The sequence below is a fragment of the Mytilus trossulus genome, chromosome 5, assembly GCF_036588685.1.
Source record: "Mytilus trossulus isolate FHL-02 chromosome 5, PNRI_Mtr1.1.1.hap1, whole genome shotgun sequence".
NCBI classification, from domain to species: domain Eukaryota; kingdom Metazoa; phylum Mollusca; class Bivalvia; order Mytilida; family Mytilidae; genus Mytilus; species Mytilus trossulus.
In genome coordinates this window covers 4,996,389-5,018,189 of record NC_086377.1, presented here as the reverse complement: position 1 = coordinate 5,018,189, position 21,801 = coordinate 4,996,389, and the positions used below count along the sequence as shown (strand labels likewise).

Genomic DNA, 21,801 nt, shown 5'->3' with positions numbered 1-21,801 from the left:
AAAAATCCTATTTCTCCAATCTTTTCCTTAGGCAAGTAGGAATACTGATAAAATACTAGTATGATTATCAACTGTCACAATTTTCATAAAATTACACTCAAGGGTGTAAGTATTAATTGAATCAACTCCAGTCTTAATTCACAACAGTTAATATTTCATGACCTGTTACGTAATTAAATAGACACAATTCATTAATACCTAACTGTTTATACAATTTCTTGACCTCAATAGTAAACCTACAAATGTATTATTTATTTTTATCTACACTACATTAATATATTCTGTTATTTGTGTTTGAAAGCTGAATGATTGATCAAATGATGTTTGTTTTTTTATCCAAAAAAAGACAAAAAATATAAAACATTTGTATTAAAAATGCAAGCAAATTTTATTTCACTTGTAACATCAGTGTCATTATCATTTGACATAGGTCAATAAAAGTTCTAATTAAGTTACAATTAATGTGAAAAACTACAATGGATCAGTCATTTTGGTTGAAACAATAAACAAAATTGCATAACTCTTACCTAAGCATTTTCTGTAATAAGATTTATTTGTTTATTATCTATTTATATCCCAATATATTTCTATTAAACAGTAATTGGAAATATCTCAGCATAGGGTATTTGTACATTTATATTTGAATAAAGGAAATGTAACGTTTTCTTAATGAAGAATTAACACCAATTTAGCTAAAAATAAGTAGTTGTTTTTATACGCCCGTCTTAAAGACGGGACGTATTATGGTATACCGTTGTCCGTCCGTCCGTCCGTCGTCCACACTTCGGACAATAACTCAAAAACACTTTTACCAATTTCCATGAAACTTAAGTGAATTGTTTATATCTATTGACGTAAGCTCCCTTTCCTTTTTTTTTATTTCAGATTTTAAGTTTTGGATTTATGGGGCTTTATTCATAAAAAAGGGGGGATTTTCAACACTTCGGACAATAACTCAAAAAGACGTTCACCAATGTCCAGGAAACTTTGGTGAATTGTTTATATCTATTGATGTAAGCTCCCTTTTAATTTTTATAAATTTCAGATTTTTAGTTTTGGATTTATGGGGCTTTATTCATAAAAAAAAGGGGGACTTTTAACACTTCGGACAATAACTCAAAAAGGTTTTCACCAATTTCCATGAAACTTTGGTGAATTGTTTATATCTATTGATGTAAGCTCCCTTTCAATTTTTATAAATTTCAGATTTTACATTTCCGTGTTATGAATTTTTATGCTTAAAAAAGGGGGGATTTTCCAATTTTGGGACAATAACTTATACGCCCGTCTTTTAGAGCAACGGGCATATCATGCGCTAAAGCGCAGCCCTTTATTTAAATTTGTTGTTGTTGTTGAGAAAGTGCATTTCCAATGCTTCTTTCTGGAAATTATTAAGCCAAATTTTATTATTGGCATGTAAAATATTTAGTACTTATCTAACGATCTCCCTTTCCATTCTTGTCAAAATTATTAAATTAGATTTTAAAAAATCTGACATTGTCTAAAATTGAAAAATCAAAATGAATATTTGCATCAATTTGCAAAATTCTCCATCTTTGGTCAATAGCATAGACATTTTACAGAATGATAATGGAAATGAAAAGAGCATAAAAACAAAATTTGAAAAAGTAAGGTCAGAAAAAATATCAGACTAGCTATAAAATTGACTGAATCACAACATCTACGATGATTTTAACCCTCTTATGTTTCTGTAACAATCAAAATAATATAGAGAGAAACTGTTAACCGGGAAATGTAAGATCAAAATAAACGATTTTAGTCTACATTGTGTGTCTACTGTTATAGATGCACATGGTTAAAAACTTGTGTAGTGATAATTTGGATATTTATTACCCATCACCATAGAGCTTGTCATGAAAATGGTTGGAATGTCGGTGCATGGTCAAGGTCACTATAAATGTATAGTGATCATGTAGAATGCAAACGTAATATGTGCCAACTTCTCATCAGTCATTTATTTCATGTGGGTTTTTTTCTTTCGTGTCTTTGTTTATTTTATGTCCTTTCTTTTTTCATGTATTTGTTTATTTCATGTCTGTGTTTTTCATGTCTTTGTTTATTTTATGTTTTTCAATTTAAGCTAATTTTTTTAATATACTAACATGCTTTAGCTCTGAAAACAATCGACATAAACAAGAAAAAAACTTTAATCGTAGCCGCTTCTTAACAACAATGGCGGATTTTTCTAATCATCACCCCTTCTCCCATCATCATTCCAATCAAATCCGGTGGCCGCGACATTTCATTAGCCGTTACTTAGAATAGTTAGAGTTGCCAGTATCTTGTATTATATGTCTCTGATTCCAATTACTGTTAAATAAAAATACAATGGGGAATATACAAATACTGAGTCAGGTGACCGATACAGGCTCTTGAGAGCCTCTAGTTATACGTCTTATTAATCAGTTAGCTTTCACACAAAACACACAGAATGATTTGATGTGGTGTTGATCAAAATAAATAATAGGTACACTATTGAGGTGAAGATGTTGTGTGTTCAGTTAGATGTGTAATTAATTGAATACACAACTGTTTGACCTCAATACCACTATGATTATCAACTGTCATGATATATTAATTGTGGTCAATAAAGGCTGCATTTGCGTAGAGTTGAATCCAATTAATAATTACACCTTTGGGTGTAATTTTATGAAAAACGAGACAGTTGTCTATCATACTGGTATTGCATGTAGGCTTATGAAAGAATAGGAATAAAAGTATTAAAAAAAGTGTGGGAATCAACTCAATACACATCTTGAACCACATTTTTTCAATGGCCTACAGGACCATAAAAAACTGACTAAACACTTTCATTATTCTTATCAACTGCTTAAATTTGGTAAATCATATTTTCACAAATCATTTAATAAATAGCAATCTAATAAAATTCTTTGACAAAGAAGTAAATCTTTTGAAAAAGACCCATTTAAGATTTAAATTCGGACAATTTGATATTTATGATAAAATTGAAATTCATGGCCATATTTGACATACAGTGAATCTTGTCCTTTAGAGTCATGATTTATTTCCATTTGTTAAGACAAAGATGCGTATAAATTTTGTGTCATGAATGTTTTCCATTTGTCAAGACAAAGATGCGTATACATTTTATGTCATGATTTGTTCCCAATGGCATTTGTTAAGTAAAAAGTGCGTATAAATATTTGTGTCATGTTTTATAACAACAGAATCCTTTTTTTTGTCAATTCCTAGCATTATTAATTTAATATCAAACAGATTATTTTTACATTGTGTTGTCATCCAGGAAGATTGCTTGATTGTTGTTGTGTAATGCCAAGTGGCAAATATTTCATGCAAATCAGTTCAGGACAGGTAATTAACAATATTCTAATATGACGTGCTTCTTTCGCTTTGTAAATAACACCGTGGTAAAATTCTAGATATATCTATACTTTACGCAGACTCAGAACTCTACATAATAATGACTGTTACAATATACCTCCTACGTGAATCAACACGTATCGTAACCTATGTTCAAACGCTATTCCGATTTCGCTGGGTTAAATTGCAATTGAAAAAAAATATGGAGCCTTCCTTCTTATTCTGATGCATAACAAAAAGAATTTATGAATTACAGCTAGGAAAAATGTACAAAATAAAAATAAAAAAAATTCCGCGTCATTCCATGTTTAAATAACCGTATTTGTCCGTTTAGAATCGAAATAATTCATGGAAGACATAGATTTGTTGTAAATTTACACATATCTTGGGCCGTAATATCGTTAATTTTATCCCTCGCTAACCCTCAGGAAAAAATTCGAATATCACGGCCAACATGGCCCAGGCCATGTGTAAATTTTCAACAAATCTATATGGCTTCTATGAATTATTTTTTAAATAAATATCATAATACAATTGAGAATGGAAATGGGCAATGTGTCAAAGAGACACCAACCCGACCATAGAACAGACAACAGCAGAAGGTCACCAACAGGTCTACAATGCAGCGAGAAATTCCCGCACCCGGAGGCGTCCTTCAGCTGGCCCCTAAACAAATATATATCCTAGCTCAGTGATAATGAACGCCATACTAAACTCCAAATTGTACGCAAGAAACTAAAATTAAAAATAATACAAACTAACAAAGGCCAGAGGCTCCTGACTTGGGACAGGCACAAAAATGCGGCGGGGTTAAACATGTTTATGAGATCTCAACCCTCTCCCTATACCTATAGCCAATGTGGAAAAGTAAACGCATAACAATACGCACATTAAAATTCAGTTCAAGAGAGGTCCGAGTCTGATGTAAGACGATGTAACCAAAGAAAATAAACAAAATGACAATAATACATAAATAACAACAGACTACTAGCAGTTAACTGACATGCCAGCTCCAGACTTCAATTAAACTGATTGAAAGATTATGTCTTCATCATATGAATATCAGGCACAATCCTTCCCGTTAGGGGTTTACTATCATACCATCATAACGTATATGAGAAGAACATAACCCGTGTCATTCCAACAACTGGTTTTTAAATAAATGTGTTTAGTTCCGATGCAAAGACCCTATAAGTAAATCAATATAAACGCCAACATATGCAATCTTTATTGACCTGACAACAGTATCGTAACTATATCCCTTCTTAATAAGTCTATTTAAAGGTTTTGTTAGCTTCTGAGGAGAATACTGACATTTTTGTTCTTTATAAAGAATATTTCCATAAAAAAATTTGATGTGAAATACCTGAACGTATAAGAAGTCTGCATGTTGAGCTATATTTCCGAATGATTTCCTTATACTGATGATAAAATTTAGTAAATGATTTGACTAGTTTGTGATATCGCTAATAATTTTTCAGTATTATATAAATTTCTCTCGTTAAAATCTAAAACATACACGAGCGAATCGTACAAGTTGAGATATATAAACACCGTAAGATGGTGACAATGGAACGTCACCATCTAAAAATGGATAATTAACGATAGGAAATGAAAAATCTTCTCTTTTATCATAAATTTAAGTATTAAGCTTTCCGTTAATGATATAGATATCAAAATCGAGGAAAGGGCAATGGTAATTGTTAGTATTAGCTTTATTTAAAGTAAGTTCAACAGGATAAATTTCTTTAGTATACATACTGAAGTCGTCATTATTGAGAGTATGAAATTCTTCGGTTTCAAGAAAGTTGAAATTAAAAGAAAAATAAAATAAAATGTTCTATTGAGAATTATAAGGATAAAAAAAACACATTTTAAACACACCAGTTCTTAACTTTTATCCAGTTTGTCAGTTAATTTGCCACATTAAAACTAGAAAAAAGTGTTAAATCCTTGAATATTCTTGTTTTCTCTTCAAATCTCTCTAGCTGCTTTTATGAACGTCATTTGATCTCTGGTGGATAGTTTTTGATCATATCACATCTCCTTATTTTTATATTACTCCTCAATCCACAAAAATTAAAACCCAAGAAAATAAATGAATCCACAGTATATGGTGTTTAAAACTTTTGGTCTATTGAGCGTACCTAAAGAAAGTTATTACAATAAGACAATAGACTATGAGGGTGTTGATTGTGGTTTACAGAATAGAGAATAATGGGCAAAAAATATAAAGAATAGACAAAAATGGACAAAAAAATGAAGAATAGAAAATAATGGGTAAAACATATAAAGAAAAGAGAAAAATGGCCTAAAAAATTAAAGAATACAAAAATGAAGGACCCCTCATCGAGACCCTGAATTATTAACTATAACATTCATAAATTGTATACACTTTAAGTTAGTGCATGTAATTTAATTAATATCTGTTTAATAATTAGTTTTTTTTTACTTTAGACATGTTAGACAGTTCAAAAAAGAAATACATATTTTTTTTTACAGTTTTGAAAAGAACACCTCTTCAGTACATGTATTTGTAAAGACCCACTGTTGAATAATAATTTTGATTGAACATTATCATTATTAAAAGTTTTAAAATCTAAATAAATTTTACATAATTTTGTCTCAAGGGTTTCTTTAACCTTTTTTAAATTTTGACAATGCCACATGGTATGGTTTTAATCTTCAAATTTTATTTTGCATACATACATTCCAAAATCTTTCAATTATAGAAATTTTATTATGTCTCCCTCTTTTGATTTTGAGATGATGAGCGTGTGAAGGCATAGCTTGTTATAAGCTTTATTACCAAAAGGGACCTTACAGAACAGCCACATTCATTTAAGGTCAACTTTGCCAAATAGAGTTGGAACCTCTAAGTTTCTTAATAGTTTTTAAATTTATCAACAGGAAATTTAAAACAAAAAGGTTATAAATCATGTCAGTACCAAGGCATTAACTACTGAGCTGATGATACCCTCTAAGAAAAACAGTTTACCAGTCATGGAACCAACCAATGCTCAGTAAATTAAAATATCACTTAATAAATTTGAAGCACATTTCTGGATTTTACGTTTAATCTCATTTTGCAGAAACATGTGTACCGGTACTGTCGCTTGTTTGCACTAAATTAATCTCACGTTTTTTCAAGTTGTTTTACGTGTCAGATTGATTTTTGATTCTATGCGATCACTCTGAATTTGGAGATGGTGCAAAATTCTAAGCTGAAGACATATCATGAAAATAATTATGTGTTTCTATGACTTGCAGAAACTTTATACACCATTTTAATCATCAACTTCCAATTTGTAATATGCTATTTGTTTTTAAACATCTTAAATTAAGGAAATGTTGGGCAAACAACTTATTTATTTTAGATATACACTTGCATATAATTCCTTCGTAAATCAACATTTATATCAAATTGCCATTCATTAATTAATGTGGAAAATGTGATTTCTCAAATTTAAGCATATGATAATAATAATGAAGTGTTTTATCAGTATCGTATGTTCCTATAAGACACTGAATAAAATTTGGTTTAAGATGCGTATTGATATCAGAGTTGATTCCCACAGTTTTTTTGAAATGCTATTATTATTACAATACCAGCTGCAGTATAATGGACAGCTGCCAAAATTTTCAAACAATTGCACTCAAAGGTGTAAATATTAACTGAATTAAACCCCAACTCATATGCAGTTTTAATTGACCACAGTTATATTGATATATCATGACAGTTGATATTGAGGTCAAGACTGTGTGTATTCAATTAATTACACATCTATTGTTAAACTGAATACACAAAATATTGACCTAAATAGTTATAAAATCAGTGCCATAATCATCTGACATAAGTTAATGATTAGTGTCTATTTAAATTATAATTATCAGTAATTGGGTTGAAGCAATAAACACAATTATTGCATTATTTAACTCGTACCTGGGTATTTTCTGCTTTTCTGCAATAAATGTATGTGTATATTCCCCATTCTAACATGACGTCCTTCAAACGCTTTGAGTACACACCCGTGGTAAAATATGAATATATTTCATGGGCTGTTCCCATTGTACCCCCACGTCATATGTTTTTTAATGAATGAGCGACTCGACGTCATAGAACAATGACGTCAGAATATAAGCAATTTACGGGAAAATACACGCTTGTGAAACGGAAAATCATCACAACAAGGAAACGTTAACAAATGATGCTAAAATGAGTTATATTAGCCGTTTTTGTATACATATGAGACATATAAGTACAATAATAATTAGATTAATCTAAAATTATCTAAATATGTTATTATAAATAGTTTAAGCATCATCATTTATTCAGTTTGCTCCGTTATTTTACGTCAATTTAATAGTGCGTTTATATATTGGAACGGCAAATAATGCCATCACCTAGAGCGCTTCGATCCAAAATAATTGCCGTATTTGTCCTATTAGAATCGAAATAATTCATGGGGGCTTGAATATATCTAGATTTTACCACGGGTTGTCCCTTTATGCCGATATTTTACCCCTCGCTATCGCTCAGGGTAAAATATTTGTCATAAAGGGCCAACCCGTGGTAAAATCACGATATATTCAAGCCCCCATGAATTATTTCTTAATTATATTGCTATTTAACCGTATTTGGAATGATCTCATCATTAGGTATTTGTACATGTATATTTGAATACCGGAAATGTATTTTTCCCTTAATGAAGAATGAACACCAATTTAGATAAAAGTTAATTATTCATTTTTGTTGTTGTTGAGAAAGTGCACTGTTAATGCCTCTTATAGGAAGTTATTAAGCCAGTTATTATAAATAGCATATAGAAAATATGCTGCACATTTGAAGATTTCCCTTAACATTCTTATCGAAATCCTTGAATTTCAAAATTAATGTTTCTAATAAAAAATGTAAAAGAATCTGACAGTGACTCTTCAATTGAAATACCAAAATAAAGTGCACAAATATTGCAAAACTATCCATCTTTTGGCAATAGAGTAGAAATTTAACATAAAACTTATGAAAATGAAGATAACAAAATAATAATTGAAAGTATGGTAGGAAAATATGTCAGACTAGCTACAAAATTGACTGAATCACAACATCCATGATGCTTTGATTAATGTGATGTGCCAAAATGAAGTTATTTTGTATTAACAGTTACATCATAACTATTTATATGTGAAATTTGTAGTATTATGGCCTGATTAAAAAAACATCTAATCTTTATGTTTACCCTTTGTGTACTGACTACTTTATACACACCTCTGAGGGCTTTTATTGCTGTCTTTTATTTCAAAGTCACAGTAAGGTCGGTCACACTAAGAAAAAGCTAACATTTCACTGCAAGTTTAAAATAATTCGACTTACTCTATTCAGAAAGCTACTAAGAATGTGAAATATTTGTTCGTGTCCTCACATAAATTACAAATGACATCTCATATTTTTTAAACGCTGTATGAGGGTCTGGATGGGATTTACAGAAAATGGGTAAAACATTCAGAATAAAGGCCCCCAAAAAGAAATTACTGAATAGGGTAATGAAGGATCCAGAAACTCTCATGAATTCAGCTGAAATTTGAAGCATCTAACAATATATTTTTCTTTATACTCAGACAAAAAAGGATAAAAGCAAAATCATAGAAAATTATTACATTTAGTTATCTCCAAGGTAAAGGTAGATGGAGAGAGTCCTTAATTTATAGTCATTTGCAAATAACTGCCAATGATATTTACTGAAATTATAAAATTTGATGCAGAAATGAAATTTATTTTTGAGACTTTTTATTTGAAGGAAGACAATTTTACAATTTTATCTAATAGGAACAACTTTTTGACAGAAAAAGAAAATATTTTCGATTCAAAATTTTATAACTATGTTATATCAGGGGATATAATTCAGATAATTAAGTTTTATAAAGGAATATACAGTAAATTTACATTTTTTTTAAGTAGCAAGAAAACGTTAATGTTTACCATTTAAGTACAGGGTCATGGTGGTGGCCCAAGTTGTTTTATTTAAAGCACGATATAAAAGCCATTCATTGACAAAAAAGTGCCTTTTCTGTGAATAATCCATACACACTCTTCCAATTTTTAGCTTAAAAATAAGATTGGAGACCTATACTTTTTAATGTTTTTGAAAAAGTGGCACTATGTAATCTTATTTTTGGTCAAGTATAAGAAAATTGTATCGTTCTTCTTACTTTAGATCCTGTCAGCAGTAAACTAATAAAGAGTCAACCTAAATGTTATGAAGAAGTATTAAAGATCTAAATATGGCGTTTTTTTCGTGTTTTATTTGTTCTTCCTGTTGGGAGCTAATATCCCATGACAGAAGTATTTACAGTGTAGTGTTTTGTAAGCCAACAAAAATTAACCCTATATTGTATAGAATATTACGTAGCTGATGGTTTTGATTAGAATCAAACAGTATTGGATTTGATTTAATGATTATTAATATCTTTAGTACATTATAATGTTTGAAGCTGAAGCTGGCTGTTTGTTGAAAACTGCTAAATACTTACATACATCACTTTTTATTTGATTTTTATTGGTTATTAAGTAATACAGTTTTTTTATGTTAAATGACTGATATTAATGAATGACCTTTTTTGTAAACAAGGAAAACACTGTACACCTACTTGTAATTTTCAAGATTCAATTATGAAATAAAGAACTTTCATGCAGGAATTTAACATTCACCAATAATATGTGTATGTGACCCTTCACATTTAGATTGTTGTTTTGTACAAATTTGAACGAGGGAAATTATATCATGCATTATACATAATTGAAAAATTGGTGAAATTCCCTCAGTCCCCTCAAATTATTTTTTTCAAATTAAGATCCTTTCCAGTACTTTTTTTTTTGTGATATAATATTATGTTCATTCAGGAATTTTGATATTAATGGGAAATATTTTATAGTCTTAGTGAAATTAAATCACATCTTATATTATGTGTTGACCTTTAGATGTCTTTTACAAAATTGTCATTGGGTAGCTGTCTCATCAGAACGTTGGTGAATTGTTTATATATATTGACGTGAGCTCCCTTTCGATTTTTATAAATTTTAGATTTGATGTTTCCGAGTTGTGGGGTTTTATTCATTAAAAAAGTGGGATTTTCGGACAATAACATAAAAACTCTTTGAGCGGTTTTCGTGAAACTTTGCTGAATTGTTTATATCTATTGATGTAAGCTCCCTTTCGACTTTTATAAATTTTATAGGTTTTACTTTTCCGAGTTGTGGTATTTTATTCATAAAAAAGAGTAGATTTTCCAATTTCCAAACAATAACTCAAAAGTGCTTTGAACAGTTTTCATTATCATGGTGACTGTTGTATATCTTTTAAAATAACCTTACTCTATTCTTTATAAATTTCGTATATGACATTTAGGAGTTATGGAACTTTATTCTTTGAAAAAGCGACGGGCGTATCATGTGCACATGGCGCATCACTTTATTTGTTTTGTTGGGTTGCTGACTTTTTGACATATTAACCTCATTTTCTTAAGTTATACTATAGTATTTATAATTAAGATGATGACAGTACAGATGTTTTGGAAATTTATAGTTTCATTTTTCTTCTTTTGCATTGGATGTTTTGTAAATTGATGAATACAATTATCTTTTTTTTTTTGCATTTTTTTTCAGGTAGGACTAGCTTGTGTTCAGTTGGCAAAGAATTTAGGTTTGACAGTTTTAGGAACAGCAGGATCCAAGGCTGGAATGGGCATAGTGGAACAGAATGGCTGTGATTTTGTTTTTAATCACAAATCTGATAACTACACTCAGCAGATAATGGTAAATGTTGACAGAAAATAAGATAATATAAGAAGTAAAAAGATGTGGTATGAATGCCAGTGAGACAACCCTCCACCAGAGACCACTGAGCAGGCCTTGTGGTCATAAAAGTTTTAAGTATGATTATCATTCTCAAACTCAGAAAACTAACGGCATTAAACAATATCATGATAGGGAAAGTTATTAAAACCATATCTAGGAAAGGAACAGTACAACCAACAGAAAACAAAACCAAACAGACAAACAAAAACTTACAAAACACTACATAGGCATGACAGAAAAATGAAAATGTAGCTTTTATTTATAGATTCTAGATTACAATTGGCTTTAAAAAGGAGGTGAAAGATATTAAAGGGATATTATTCACACTTATTTATAAATCAAAGACAAATTAACAACACTATCATTGACCATGGCAAAACCGTTGAAAAGACTATAAAACACTACATAAAAAAACTAAATACTGATCACACGAGCCCCAACAAAAACCAGTCTCATATGATATTCTGAACCCCACTGAAAAGTGATCCCGGAATCAAAATACCATATGAAAAAATGACCACGGGGTCATTATACCGCATGGTATTTTGACCGCAGGGTCATTTTTCCCATATACTATTTTGAGCTCCACCATGGAAAATTGGTTAAGTTAAATAGTATTGCAGATTATCTAATCTACAATTTGATGGCTATTTTTTTTGAAGGTGTATAGTAAGGGGTTCAATATACCATGACAGAGGGTCAAACTACCATCGCTAAGATATGTGTTAAACATGCTCATAAAGATGTTTGGAAAATTTTACTTAAAGTAAAATTTCCAAACATATTTATAAGCATGTTTAATACATACCAACTACTTATCGGAGTATAAAAACTATGTAAAGGAGTTAGAATAGCAATACATTTTGAAATTAGAGGTGTATAGTAGTGGGTTCAATATACAATGGCAGGGGTCAAAATACCATGGCTTAGGTTTCAGAAAGCAGTTATATTACATTTAATCTTTATAATTTTATGTCTTTATGATTTAATTTTTTGAAAAATCATTGAAGCTTATATACAAATAGAATTCATGGTTTCGAGTTACTAAGATGCGTGCGTGCTTACGTGAACATATATAGAAAACCTTTGTGTGTCTGTCCAGCATGGAGATTTTAAAATTTATAAATGCATTGCAAATAAGGCAAAAAATGTGATGCTCTGATACAAATCTAATCCTCACCTTCAGAATCCTGCTAATGTCCGACAAGAATTTTAGGCAAAATGCAAGAGATAAATGATGTTCAATGAATGAGACCCTTGTCTGCACCTATCCTTACCATCAAAATCTCAAGATATTTTTGTTTACATAAAACTGAATTTTCCCCAGTTTGATTTGAAACCGTCAAGAGAGGAGACCACAATATTGACTTCTGATTGGACCCATATGTGAAGGAAGTCCCCAACCTGTGTATGCAACTACTTACTAATGTAGAATAATAGCCTAGAATTTACATTCATTAAATTTTTCAGTCCACATGATTCAATTATATACCTTATTGTTTAACCATAACAAAATTACAGCGTGGGACACATGTTATGGTACACCAAAACTGATACCTGCCACCTAAGTAAAAACTTCCAAACATCTTTTCCGGCATGTTTAATACATACCAACTACTTGTTGAAGTATGATTACTATGTAAAATAGTTAGGATATCTATAAATGATTCAGACATGCTGGATCTATGCGATCACTCTGGTTTGGAGATGGTGCAAAACTCCTTGTTGAAACCATATCTTTAAATAATTGTGTGTTTCGATGACTTGCAGAAACTTTATACACCATTTTAATCATCAACTACCAACTTTTGAAATGATATTTGCCCTTAAATCTAGAAAAATGGTCGAACAACTCTTTTATTTTAGATATACACTTACATATAAAGTTTAAAAGCTATATGACAAAAAATACCTAAAAAAGGGAGCCAAATTCCATATAAGGTTTATTTTAAAATCGTATTTAAATACACATACGCAACTGTTTGTTTGTATATAATCGGAAAGATATCCAAGCAATTAAAGAAGAATAAGTATTGTTTTATTGTATAACCGATGTCTAATTACACATGACAATGATGATCAATTATTGTATGAATTCAATACTTGTACTCCAGTTTACATGCCATGTTTTGATAGAGACAAAATCAAACTTCAATTTAGATAAGAACTGAAGCTATGTATGCATTTTGTAGATATTGATCATGATAGTGAACACTTTTACAATACCGTCCTTTCTATGAAGGACACTTTTTCATATGAAATATTGTCTTTTCTTTGAAGGACACTTTTTCATATGAAATATTGTCTTTTCTTTGAAGGACACTTTTTCATATGAAATATTGTCTTTTCTTTGAAGGACACTTATTCTGTGGACACGATTTCATAAGTGAATATTGTCCGGACGATCTTTTATAATACCATTCTGTTCGTGGACACAATTTACTGTGAAAAAGTGTCCGGTGGACATAATTTCATGACAGACAATATATTATCCTACAAGACCACCAATTAAGATAAAAAGTTATTTATTTATATTTTTAATTTTTGTTGTTGTTGAGAACGTGCATTTCTAATGCCTCTTTCTGTAAATTATTAAGCCAATTATTATTAATGGCATATACAAAATATACTACTTGTTTGACTATTTATCATTTTTTCCTTTCAAAATCCTTAAATTGCAAATATTTATATAAAAAAAAGAATAATTATGTGCATCAATTACGAAATTCTCCGTCTTTGAGCAATATTATAAAAGTTTGACAGTAAGATCATGGAAATAAAAGAATGAACATAATCTTGAAAGAAGTATATATAGTCAGAAAAAATATCAGACTTGCTACAAAAATTGCTGGATCTAATTATCGACGGTTCTCTGATTTTTAAAATTGGAGGTGAATAGGATGGGGTTAAAAAAAACAATTGCAGGAAGGGGTCCAAATACCATGGATAAGTAAAACATTCCAAATTTAATACATAGACATAGAATAGAAAAAAATATCATGTGCCAACAAAAAGTATGTACATCTATAGAGCAATGATCATAAAGACCCTCATCCAAACACTGACGCTTTGATGTTCTTGTATATGGGTGGTGTATGTTTGAGTGTCAAACAATCAATCTTCAGCAAAAGGTAACATTTCATGACATTCTATATTGGTTTATGAAAAAAATATCAATTAAATGCAGCTGCCTTTACCTATTGTTTCTTCAAAACATATACTTATCGTTAGCTGGCTTTTTTTAAATACCACAAAACGTATTCATATCAAAGTTATTTCTATTAATTATTAAAAACTGTCGTATTAGGTCGTCCTCTCCATTTCCAGCTGTAGCTATCCTTACACATTCGGAACCACAATAAAAATATAGTTTTTTCTATGGTCTCGAGTGTGACCTTTATATACCGGTTTGGCTGTACATTGTTTTTATTGTTGTTACTGACACCTTCCACTTTCAGGATGCTACAAAAGGTGAAGGTCCTGACTTGATTATAGAAATGTTAGCCAATGTAAACTTAGACAAAGATTTAAATATGATTAAGAAGAAAGGAAGAATTGTAGTAAGTAAGCAGTTTTTGTCAATACTATTTCCTTTCCGTTGGTTTTATAGCAATAAAATAACAGTATATACAATTGTGATTGGAAATGGGAAATGTGTCAAAGAAACAACAACCCGACTATAGAGCAGACAACAGCCGAAGGCCACCAATGGGTCTTCAATGCAGCGAAGAACTCCCGCACCCGGAGGAGTCCTTCAGCTGGCCCATAAACAAATATCTTGTTAGTTCAGTAATAATGGGCGTATACTTAAATCCAAATTATTCACAAGAAACTAAACAAGACTAACGAAGGCTAAAGGATCCTGACTTGGGACAGGCGCAAAAATGCGGCGGGTTGAAACATGTTTTTTTTTTTAGATCTCAACCCTACCCATATACCTCTACCCAATGTAGAAAAAATCGCACAACAGTACGCATTGTAAAACTCCGTTTACGAGAAGTCCGAGTCCGTATATGCAACTTAATATTCTAGTATTATACAAGTGAGAGGTTAAGCTAGCTTCAAAATCAGGTTTAATCCAATATTTTCTACATAAGAAAATGCCTGTACCACGTCAGGAATCTGTCAGTGTTATGCATTCAACATGTTCAATTGATGTGTTTAAGCTTTTGATTTTGCCATTTGATTTTTTTTTCAAAAGTATATATGCTCCCAAATTATAGTATCAATACAAAATTAACTGTTTAATAAAACAAAACATAAGTTTTAAGTACTATTTGCAAGTTGTTATATGGACCCCATGTTTGTATCAGTTTTTCTCCTTCAGATTGTTGGAAATAGGGGCTCTATAGAAATAAATCCTACATTCACTATGGCCAAAGAATGTATTGTAACAGGCATGTTTTTGATTGACTTAACATCAGTAAGTATTTATTTAAATCAAAGCATCAATATTGGTATTTTTTCTGTCAGTTGGTGTGTCCATTCGTTTTTCTGTTTATTTGTATGTCCATCCAACAAATAGTCGTATTAAATATTTCTCCAGAACTTCTAAAAAGATTTGTCAGCGCCTTAAGCTTGAAGAAAGTGAGAGTGGGCACTTTTACCTGATTTGCCAAAGGCGAAAGCAGGTCCAGCAACAGCTTGAGAGTCTGTCCATCCTTCCTGTTGAAAGACCTTGGGTAGTAAAATTCTATCAATATTTTCTTGTCTTCTATGAGATGGGTCTTTTTTTATATAATCTGTAGCCAGTAAGCAATTTTGACATCAGCCGTGCATTCTTTTCCTGTTTGATGATAGTTTGAAATTTTACAATCATTGTACCGGTACTAGGAAAATTTCTTCAAATTTTCTTGGCTCTATTAAGGATAATGATCTTAATAAAAGGTTGTGATGTAGCCAGTAAGCAGTTTTTGCAGCCCCTTCCTGCGTTCTCATCATTTCAATATTGCAGCACTCATTTCACAAGTAATTTTTTGTCAAATGCAGTTACTTCCTGTTTGCCCATATTATTAGTTACATGGTGTGCTAGTGACCTAATACGATATATACGGGGTCAGTAAATTCCATATGGGATGAGAGCAAAGTTAGATTTAACTGATCCCATATATATCGTATAACTAGCACACTATGTATCGAATTTACATTACCGACTATCTAAACATGTGGTATTTAAGGCTAGTGGCCTATCAAAGTGATTAAGTCTTCGATACTGTTAGTATTTAGAAGCTACTTTCATTGGCCTATACAAAAACAAATGCCACAATAACAACTTGTTAGCTTTTAATGTGTTTCATGAAATCATATCAATCGTTCATCATCAATTTCTTCGTCTGTTGAAACCTTTCAGATTTTTCCTTAACACCGTGTTGTTTTTATAAAGGGACGTAACTTCACTACTTACCGTTTATTGAAATAAGCCAGGCTTCTGCCACAATATGGAATATACACGGTCTTTACGCAGGTGTTTTTAAACAAATATATTCTTAGAAATAGGAGGAATAATATTGAATTTTAGAATACATGTTACCTCAATCAATTGCATGCAGCAATACAGGTACATACACGGGTATTGGTCTTGTTAAATCTGTGATCTGTTTGCTTATAATTGTGTCACATGCTATCAATATTTTCAATTTCTTTTATTCCAAATTTCTCCATTTGGTTAGTAGCAGTGATGAGTTGTAATATGTGAAAGATTTTGAGATCTCACAAAACCAACTTCCTGTTTTGATATGATGAAGTGGGTGTATTTGCCTGTGGTATATATGTTTGCAGAGATATTGTGGGATACAGACTGAATTGTTATTAGATTCACAATATGAATTTTCAATGACATTGTATCAAAGAAGTCAAAAGTCAAAAGATATGTTGTAATGTTATTTACATTTATGTTCAATAGAATAAGTATTTTGTCTGATTAAGCACATGTGTTTCTTAAGGTAATTGATGTGTAAACAGAGATGATTAACTCACAAACTATGTATGTAAGGTGTGTGAGTCAGCGACGAACACACCAATAACCTCTAGAACAAAATGTCTTAAATCCTTATAATTCTTAACCCAAACATTTGCAAGGGTAATGATTTTAATATTTGGTCTTCAGTATCAAAATGTTGTGGTGTTGCCAGTAAGCATTTTTGCGGCCTCATCCGGTTATCTAATTATTAGAAATTATACAGATCTCATTTTACAAGCATATTCTTGTCATAATTTCATTGGCTTATACTGAAGCGAATAATTTATTTTTCTATAGCTACTTTATGTCCAGTTGTACTGAGTTCTAAACTGACGTTAATTCGCCTATATCATTCATGAAATTTCGCACATTTTTTTTTTATTGTAGCTTTCTACATTTTCCAAGATTTAATGCACTATTTCTTTTTTGTCTTTCATAAGAAAGAAAATGACAGTTATATATTTGTGATTTTTTGTTTGTTTGTTTTAATCTTAATTTCCTATAATCACTTGATGTCAAGCATCTATATCGCATGAAAAGGTAAAGTGAAGGTTACAAAAATAATGTCGGTCACCTGGTCTATCAAATTGTAAAAACAAAGAAAAAATCCAACGGACCAAAAAAATTCAAGTATATGTAAATATGCAAATCATGTAAGAGTTCTATAATATAAGTTACATGGTGTGTTAGTGACCTAATATGATATATATTGGGTCAGTAAATTCAATATGGGGTGAGCGCGAAGCGTATTAGGTCACTAGTACACTGTGTAACGAATTTATCTTAACGACTATCTTCACATGTGGTATTTAGACTAGCGACCTATCAATGTGATCAAGTCTTCAATACTTAGTATTAAGACTCTACATCCATTTGTCTTACAGAAAACAAATACCAACGATAACATTTTTTAAGCTTTGAATTTGTTTTATGAATGTATTTTAATCGTTCATTACCTGCATCAATTTCTTCGTCTCTTAAATCCTTTCAGATTTCTTTTTTGTTTTGAAAGGGAGGTAACTCCGTTATGCCAACAATAACAACTTGTTAGCTTTAATTATGTTTTATGAACTTATTTCAAACTTTCATCATCATTTTTTTCGTCTGTTGAATTCTTTCAGATTTTTCCTCATCACCGTGTTCTTTTTATAAGGGGTTGTGGCATCTTTTTTGTTTTGAAAGGAAAGTAACTCCTAACTAACCCCATATGGTAACTAACAAGTATGGTAACAAACCACATATGGCAAAATTTGGGGTAATTTGCTAATTCGCATAGCGGCCATTTTGCCTCATCATGACGGCAGCCATTACAATAGGATTATATAAGCCCCTTGAATAAAAATGCCAATATGTCAATACCTATGTCGAATATACAATTTGTTCGCATATAGGTGAATTGTACATGTTTTTAGGCTTCTGTCCGTGTACAAATGGACATTGTCTACTCTGAAATCTTTCGGCCTTTTTAGTTAAAAATCGGAAGCGTAACCATAGTTTAATTGCTATATAAGATCATATAAAATGACTGAAAATCGTAAAATTGCAAGATTCAACACAGAAACACATATGCAAGAAGATATTGTTCGTGATTTGTTCCGATGTTCGCATATAGGGAAACACCTTGTAGCTTAAATTTTAAAATTAAATAACTTTTAAATTACCTGCTTCCTTAAGATTTCGGCCAAACTCTTTCAAGAAAAACATGATGATTTCAACCTTCCCATTTCGTTAAGAGTCAAATATTAAGCATTCCTAGAATTACACAACATTTTTTGTAAATATCCGCCAAAGGAAGTTTTTAAAGATACATGACGGAAAAGGACTGCATTATCCGCAAATCTAAAATAAATTATATTTTCAATCTTAAGCAAGGGAAAGCAATTTGACTAAAAGGTACAAAGTCAAGTGGTGCAAATCATTTGAATAAAGTACCTTTGATTTTGCCATATGATATAATTTTTTGGATACACTATATCAAATATAATACATAGTCACCACGTGTAGTCATTTAACCAATCATATATCTTTAAATCTATAAGAGGTAAGATAAAATCATATGTGTAACAGTTCAAATTGAAATCCTCCTTGTATGTATTGGACTTGAAATTCTGATTTATACTAATAAAAATCCAGTACAAATCAAAATTCACTACATCTACTAGTAGAAATTAGTTATTCCAGATTTGCACTAGGATGACTTAGGATTGTACTATATTTATAGTAGAATCAAGGATATTATTGAACAATAAAGTCAGTATATGATCCTATATTACTAGTACCCTAGATTTAGTTTTTAGTTAGATTTGTACTGGATAAGTAGAAAAATATTCACCTGCCTCCATATGAGGTTTGTTTGAAGTATGGAGCTGGCATGTCAGTAGCTGCTAGTAGTCCTTTGTAAGTTTATGAATCATTGTCATTTTGCTTAGTTTTTTCTGTTACTTATTCTGACATCGTACTCGGACTTTGAGTCTAATTTTACTGTGCGAACTGCCGTGTGTTGGTTTATTCTACAAAGGCTAAAGGTAAAGGGGGGAGTTGCGATCTCACAAAACATGTTTTTGCCTGCCGCATTTTATACGATTTTCTCAAGTCAGGAGCCTGTGGCCTTTGTTAGTCTTGTATCATGTGTGTGTTGTTTTAATTTTGGTTCATTTATATTTTTCGGAGTTTAGTGTGACGTCCCTTTTGACTGAACTAGTACACATTTTTGTTTAAGGGCTAGCTGAAGCCCGCATCCGGGTGCGGGATTTTCTAGCTGTGTTGAAGTCCCATTTGTTGTTTTGGGCTGTTTTCTGCTCTTTGGTTGGATTGTTGTCTCTTTGACAGGTTCGCCATTTCGATTCTCAGTTTTATTTGTACATTATCAATTGTAAATTATAAATTGAAAATTGTAAAATTGTTAATTGTAATATTGTAAATTATTGTAAATTGTAATATTGTAAATTGTAATATTGTAAATTGTAATATTGTAAATTGTAATATTGTAAATTGTAATATTGTAAATTGTAATATTGTAAATTGTAATATTGTAAATTGTAATATTGTAAATTTTAATAACACAAAAAATCCGTATTTTCATGCCAGTACCGAAGTACTGGCTACTGGGCTGGTGATACCCTCGGGGACTAATAGTCCACCAGCAGAGGCATCGACCCAGTGGTAGTAATTTAATTAACGGTACCAAGTGTATTGCACCAGATGCGTATTTCGACAATACATGTCTCTTCAGTGATGCTCGTGGCCAAAATATTTGAAATCCAAAGCTTATATAAACATGATAAAAGATGAAGAGCTATAATCCAAAAGGTCCAAAAAGTATAGCCAAATACGTGAAAGGAATCAGAGCTTTGCATGAGGGAGATACATTCCTTAATTTATAATAATTTCTAATATTTTGTAACAGCAAATTTTAATAACACAAAAAATCCGTATTAAATTGTTAAATTATAAATTGTTATATTGTAAATTGTAATATTGTAAATTGTTATATTATAAAAATGTAATATTGAGCTTGACATATTACATAGATGTCTGTTAAATTGTACCCCTATTTTATTGGCTCATAACAATTTAGAACTTGACAATCATTTTTTGTTCAAGACTACAAGTTGCTTATTAGACATCTGGTTCTTAAATGTGGTTATGTTGGTTGTTATTTTGTTGCTGTCTCATTGGTGTTTACCCAACATCTCCTTTTTCATATTAATCTGATGAGTAATCTAAATACTGTATTTAATTCTCACTAACATATCTATATTTTATTTGTATTTTAACAGGATGAATGGAAGGAAATGAATGCTAGCATACAAACAGGTATGCGGAAGGGCTGGGTTAAACCACATATAGGAAAGGAATACAGTTTAAACCAGTCAGCTACAGCTCATAATGATATTATGAATAACACTGGTACCCAGGGAAAACTAGTCATTAAACTTTAATTCAAACAATATTTAAAAAGAGTGTGTGATTCAGGTTAGAAGCTTTTACAATGTGATTAAAATAATATGTCAAGTGTGTTTTAGACGCTTTTTTTTGCTTAAGGATGTACTTAGGTGATCTAAGGTCAAATTAAATAAATAAAAAATTCAAAATTGCTACTTTAAGCTGGACGAGTTTTAGTTATGGATCAAAATTAGCTAAAAACAAAATGATAGGTCATGGAGCTACTTTTCGAAATATTTGATTTATAAAATATGGCGAGAAAAGGCTGACTCGGACATTGACCTTATATTTATCAAGGAAATCATATATGGAAATACAAGCCGGGGAGAATCGTATTAATTGGAAGATATATACTTCGTACGCAGGCGCTGCTGGAATGTTGCTTCATAGAAATGAAAAGTTCACAATTGGGAAGCTGAAATCGTCTCTTTTGTCGTAAAGTTTTGTTTTCAACCGACCATCATTCTAGATGTAAGTCAAGATGTGAGGCAGACTTAACTTATGTGTAGTATCCTTTATCTGTAGTTCGATGGGATAGATTCTTTCAACATAGTTACCAAATGTTGTATTATTTAGCGAGAGAACATCATCTATATAGCAGAACGTAAAGTTAAAGGATATTGCAACATTTGTAACTTCTTATCTTGCTTCCAAAGAGGTTCCTAAGAAGTTATATTAAATG

At 31.0% G+C, this 21,801-nt stretch overlaps 1 protein-coding gene across 1 annotated transcript in view; it reads left to right on the top strand.

The window, feature by feature from the left end:
* LOC134718476 (quinone oxidoreductase-like) overlaps positions 1-21,158 on the top strand; it is a 31,210-nt gene extending 10,052 nt beyond the window's left edge. The window contains exons 5-8 of the mRNA XM_063581028.1: positions 11,024-11,173; positions 14,674-14,775; positions 15,543-15,638; positions 20,954-21,158. Coding sequence (XP_063437098.1) covers positions 11,024-11,173; positions 14,674-14,775; positions 15,543-15,638; positions 20,954-21,115 — 510 coding nt within the window. The 3' untranslated portion in view covers positions 21,116-21,158. The remainder of the gene's footprint in view (positions 1-11,023; positions 11,174-14,673; positions 14,776-15,542; positions 15,639-20,953) is intronic.
* The last annotated feature ends 643 nt before the right edge of the window (positions 21,159-21,801 follow it).